The 6,057-nt window shown below is 42.0% G+C and overlaps 1 protein-coding gene across 1 annotated transcript in view; it reads left to right on the top strand.

The window, feature by feature from the left end:
- LOC126389802 (apoptosis-stimulating of p53 protein 2-like) overlaps positions 1-6,057 on the top strand; it is a 43,026-nt gene that overhangs the window by 20,723 nt on the left and 16,246 nt on the right. The window contains exons 5-6 of the mRNA XM_050043699.1: positions 3,986-4,062; positions 5,138-5,239. Of these exons, the coding sequence (XP_049899656.1) occupies positions 3,986-4,062; positions 5,138-5,239 (179 nt within the window). The remainder of the gene's footprint in view (positions 1-3,985; positions 4,063-5,137; positions 5,240-6,057) is intronic.

The raw sequence follows: 6,057 nt of genomic DNA, 5'->3' as shown, positions 1-6,057 counted from the left end.
CTTTTAGTACCAGATCTGTGTGCTAGGTACCCCAACAGAGGGGGGACCAAACATGGGGACGCTAAGGAACGCTTCTGTTGGTACCATCCACAACTTTTACTGTGGAGACAGAAACAATGAACTGAACTGAACTGAACTGAACTGTGAAAACAGGGTTTAAGTGTTGAACCAGACTGATGAGAAAAATCTGACATACTGGACACTATAGGAGGTAACTCTGGGGTTGATGATGACACATACAACATACCATTTATAATGTTTAATATCATCTTAACCTCCATGTGAAGGAGAGACTTACTAATATTAGTTGAGAAGCTAACGTTAGCCATCCTGCCGCCCCAACAAGGGCTGTGATGGTTTCCTTTTCAGAAGCTTTATAATCCAGCCTCCAACTGCGGTGTCTTTTTGGAGCTTTTTGCTCGATGGTTTTGTGTTGCTACACGCCTCACAGTTTTGCGCTCTCTGCGCCTGGTGTTTTTGCCAGTCTCTATTTTCGCTTGAATCTGACTAAACAACATCAGCCTGACAGGATTCGCTGGTTTGATCCCGTGTCATAGTGAAAGGTAACTAGTGCATCATCTCCCGACCTGCTCAGTGACTGTGAGGAGCCTTTGCTGCATTTTAAACATGATGAAGTAAAGGAGGAATATGTCGCTGATGCTCTGTGGAGCAGAGACCTGGCAGCTCCTTCCTGAACACCGCTGTAAGTCACGGATGTTGTGATGAACGACCAGCTGTGATTGGTCGAGGTCAAACGTGAAGTCTGCCATTTCTGTGAGCCAAGTCTCAGCCAGATGTCCTGTCTGTGATCTCCGACTCTGACTCAGTGCTCTGCAGTTTGACCTCAGCTTCACAGAGACGTTCAAGTACAACTCTGGTCATGAGTCCTGTATTTATGCTTATACTGCTTGCATTGTCATTTTCTGCCCAGCTGAGATATTTTTAGTCTATTCTTTCCTATTCATATTACTCCAAATTATAAGCCAGATTAATTTCCTTTAAATAATATGACTTTATGTTCAGTAGTCAGGATGTCTCAGCTACACATTTAACAAAATGAATCGCTGCAGCTCCAAAAGGAAAAATGCATTACAGCCTCAACTTACGATAAACTTGTGATTCCATGTTGTACTTCAGTCTCTCCCTGTCTGCAGAGATTTAGTAGAAACCATTTTGTTCACAGTCAGCAGAGAAACTCTGACGTTTTATTTGGCTGAAGTTGTAGCTGAGAAACTGCAGAGTAATCTTAATTAGTGCTAAAAGTGCTTCTCAGGAGTTGCATCATGTGGAGGAGCAGGACAATCGTGTGCAAACGTTAAAATGTGCAGAGGCAACAAACATTGCTGGAAGTGTGAGAATCTTCAGACAGACTGTTGGATCACTGAGAACACTGAACGTTGGCATTGTATGTTTCTGCAAACCACGGATACATTTGCACATTGTTATGTAGCAAATAAGTTTTAACTTTAAGTGACGCTGTTGTTAACATGTTGTTAGGTTTAGGCACAAAAACCACGTGGTTATGGTAAGTAAAAGATCATGTTTTGGCTTGTAATACCTAGTTTTGGTGGCACTATCCCGCAAGGAAATGCACCAAAATCTTTATTAAATACAACCTCTTTTCAAGGCACTCCTCTGGAAGGACACTCATCAATGTTTCTGTAAAACAACAACAACAAAAAACATTTTTCTTTATGGCACTATCCCACAAGGCAATGCAGCAAGATCTCTGTTAAAATCAACCACTTTTTATGGTAGTGTCCCTCCCAGAAATGCAGCAAAGTCTCTCTAAAAATCAACAGCTTCTCATGGCGCTATCTGAACAGGAAACACAGCGAAGTCTCGGTAAAAACCAACCACTTTTCATGGCACTATCTTGACAGGAAGCAGCAATCAGACAATAAAAACACCAACGTTTGGTTGCTAAAGAGCCAGAGGAAACATAGTGATAATGTCTCACAATAAAACATGGAGTATAAACACTTGAATCAAACTACTGCCTTCAGGTGAGCGTTCACAGTAATCCAGTTGTATTTCTTGCATGTGGAGGTTCGACAGCAACAAGGTGCAGATCAGCAGCAGGATCGTCTGTACGCTGACAGAGGAGCTTCAGTGTTACTACAGTCGATGACAAACTATAATCAGCTTATGACTCAAGAGAGTCGAGTGTGCAGCTGCTGAGCTCTGTGGGGTTTTCGAAGGATTGAGATTTTGTTTTTCTGTTCTAAAAACAAAGGAAATCCCCTCTGAGGTTTTCATGAGCTGATAAACAGTTTGCTCCATCAGCTCGTGTTTAACCTGCATGGTCAAGGACTGATCTCAGAAATACTGTAAAACCACTGCAGAGCAAACATTACCTCAGAGGACACGGCTGCTGTTACTTTATTTAAATCCAACGAGCAGCTTCAAAAACCAACAACATGTTAGTCCGTCTCTTAATACTGTCTGACTTCCTGTCTGTGGATCTCAGCTCCAAGCCCACTGAAGTCATAAAAACATGTAGTTTACCGCAGTTTGTTAAACTCAAACAAACAGGGAGAAATAGTGACTTTATTTGGGACTGTTTTCAGCGGCAAATGAATCTACATTTGTTGCTCTGGAAATTAATGTTAGAATCAATCACAACACCCAGATTCTTAACTGTGTGGTACTTTCCAGAAAGAGAGGCTGACTGTGAACATTTTTCTGGCCACAAACATTTTGTCCTTGTTGAACTGCAGTGGGTTGTGGGGTATCCAGTTGTTTGTGTCTTTGAGGGTGTACAAGGACAGCTATAACTGTGTGTCATCAGCTGTAACTGTAAAGACCGAGAGAAGTTTCCTTTGGACCGACCCCATTGCTACTTCTTGTTATCCCTTTATTCATTAACTGATCAGCTCCCAGTCCGTCTCTGAGCGGCAGGTTCCCCTCACTCACTACGGTCGGCTGGGAAACATCAATCAGTAAATACAAACACTGCTCATTTCTTTCCATGGCGCTGGCATGAAAACTGTTTTTGGTTCAGTAAATGTCTGCTGTCAGTCGGCCTGGTGGAGGCAGTTTGAGCGGCCGCTGTCCTCTCAGCTCTGCAGGAGCTGCAGTTGACTGACGGCTGCTTCTGTGGACAGAGACGCTGAATGCAGGTCAAAGTCAGTGTGGATGTAAAACTACTGTCACCGTGGCGACAAAACAGAATCTCCTGGTGCACGATACGACAGAAAAGTGTCGCACAACACTTACTGCTGTCGAAAATATGAAATTTCTGTCAGGCTTTCTTTCCTTCTCTTCATTTGGGGCAGCCGGCAGACGATTGTTAGCGCTATCACTGCTGCTAACGCTACCAACATTTTGCAGCATCTGCCTCGAGTACTTGGTTTTTTGTCTCTGACCTTTTCTGCTCCACATTTTTGTTTTTAGCTCCTTTATCTATATGATTTGTATTTACATTCCTCTCCCTCCCCACTTTCTGTCTTGATTTCATTTAATTCCTGCTTGACCTCTGACATTAAACTGATCCACTTGGCGGGATAGAGGGAGGTGACGACGGCCGGTACTACTGCACCTATCTTACAGTATCAGATGGGCTGTTCCAACATCATGTGCGGTGCAGCCGGCAGGTCTCTCTTTTTTTCTGAACAGTTTTTTTTCCAGCATTGCTGGTGGTGACCTCGTGGCCCACAAGCTGGGCCCGCCCTCTTGGCATTGGCTAGAATTCCTTATTGGCCAGCTCGAGCCTGGTCATTAGTTTTGCAGCTATTTGGTCATAAACAAAGCATTGGTCAAATTAAAATTTTGACCTGATGATGGCACTAAAGGAACAGTCAGAGGATCAGGATTGATCTTTGGGGGACCATTGATATCTGTACCAAATTTCACTGCAATCCTTCCAACAGTTTGTAAGACATTTCAGTGTGGACCGGTCGACACTACCATCTGTAGAGCCACACAGCTAACATGGGTGAAAGGTAAAATTAGCATTGATGCTAACTGTGTTTTCTTCTTTCAGGTGGATCCAGAGCTGCAGATCAGATGATGAAGAGGAACCAGGTGAAAGCGTCTGTGGAGAGATGTCTGGAGAATGGGGTGAGACGCTTTTACTCAGACGCAGATGAGAGGATCAGTTTCTGTGCGTCCAGTACACAGATGTGTTTAGCCTAGCTTAGCACAAAGACTGGAGGCAGAGGGAAACGGTTAGCCTAGGTCCATCAACAGAGAAGCAAAATCTTTCCCCTGCCTGGTTTTTATGTTGTGTACTGTTTATTGAACAGGTGCAAAAATAGAAATGTAAAGTAGGACACAGCGTGGTTTAAGCAGCAGTTGGAGCTTTGGTGGTGTTGTTAGATTGTGGTTGTCTTCTTGTACCCAAGAGCCCAGTTTAACCTTGTTTTGAGTTTTGGACATGTGTCTCTTGATATAAATTAATATTGTATAAGATCAGCAAAAGCTATCTTTGCAGTTCAATATTGAACAAAATTGATAAAATGAATAAAACGTAAGAAAAAAAATGTTAATAAAATGTCGGAAAAAATGCCCCAAAAAATTTATTGAATTGTCTTAAAAAATGTTTAAAAAAATGTTTGAAAAAATGTTGATAAAATTTCTGGAAATTCTTTTAATAAAATGTCTGAAAAATGTTGATAAAATGTCCAGAAAATATGATTACAATGTCAGGAATAAAGGTAATAAAATATCAGAAAAATATAAAAAAATTGTCTGAAAAATTGTTAGAAATAATATTGATAAAATGTCAAAAACATAAGATTAAAATGTCGGGAAACAAGGTTAGTAAAATATCAGATAAATATTAATAAATGTCAGAAAAGTATTATCTTATTGTTTAAAAGATGTACAAAAAAAAGTTTGAAAAAATGTTGATAAAATGGCCCCAAAAAATTAATAAGCTGTCTTAAAAATATTGATAAAATGGCCAAAAATATTGATAAAATGTTAAAGTTAATAAAATGACAGAAACTGAACAGGTGCAAAAATAGAATTGTAAAGTAGGACATAGGGTGGTTTTAGCGTGATAGAAAGTTGTGTCTTGTTGAGAAGACTGCGCTGTATACATCTCTTGAAGTTTGCTCATGTGTGTTTGAAGGTGAACTCTGACTCCGTGTGTGTGTGTGTGTGTGTGTGTGTGTGTGTGTGTGTGTTGCAGGTCTCAGCTCCTCGTCTGGACGTGACGCTGAGCGACCTGCAGGATCTGGCAGCCCGACAGCAGCAGCAGATCAACGCCCAGCAGCAGCTGCTGGCCTCCAAGGTACCAAACTACACAGCTAATGCTGCGACTGATACTGGCCAATAAAACCACTACTATTCAGCAATCAGTCAATCATTTATTGTCACATGGATTTATACAAGGTACACGTCCAGTGAAATGTGATCCCATCAGCTCCTTTAACTCGTGCACTGTCATTTAGTCCCTTTTTGCATCTTCTTCCGTCGTTGGCTGCTGTTTTATAATCGTCCATGTTTCGGCATGGTTGTGGTGATCCATGGTTTTTGTTTGTGAAATCATTTCTGTCCCCAAAGCCCGACTTGAACAAGACAGCTGCATGGTCGCTCCTCCTGAGCACGGGCAGCACCACTGTGCAGCCGCCTGTGAGCAGTATACAGCAGAGATCCACAGCAGGAACTGGACAGCAGTTCACTTTCCCACCGATACACCAGTTCTTATTCACTATAACACACACGCCTCCTCTCCTTCTCTCCCAGAGTCCTCTGCTCTGTCAGATCGGCAAAACCCCGTCAAAGTCATATACTGCTGCTTTCTGCAAACACGCCTTCTGCTGTTTCTACTGGCAAACCAGTGTCACCTGTTAGTTCTAGTACCAGCACACAGCTTTCCTTTTTCTCTTTTTACTTTCTCAGGCTCAGCAGTTTAGTCTGACAGTTTCATCACTTCACTAGTCTTTAGTCATTAGTAATGAGGTGATTAGAAAAAACAGAAATGAAAAGAAAAAGATATATAGAAATAATTAGGGCTTCAACCGACTGAGACTGTTCCTAGTGGACCAACAGTCCTCATCAGGGTCCATCAGTGGACCAACGGTCCTCATCAGGGTCCATCAGTGGACC

Source organism: Epinephelus moara, chromosome 5 (genome assembly GCF_006386435.1).
Source record: "Epinephelus moara isolate mb chromosome 5, YSFRI_EMoa_1.0, whole genome shotgun sequence".
NCBI lineage: Eukaryota > Metazoa > Chordata > Actinopteri > Perciformes > Serranidae > Epinephelus > Epinephelus moara.
This window is presented reverse-complemented; position numbering and strand designations above follow the sequence as displayed.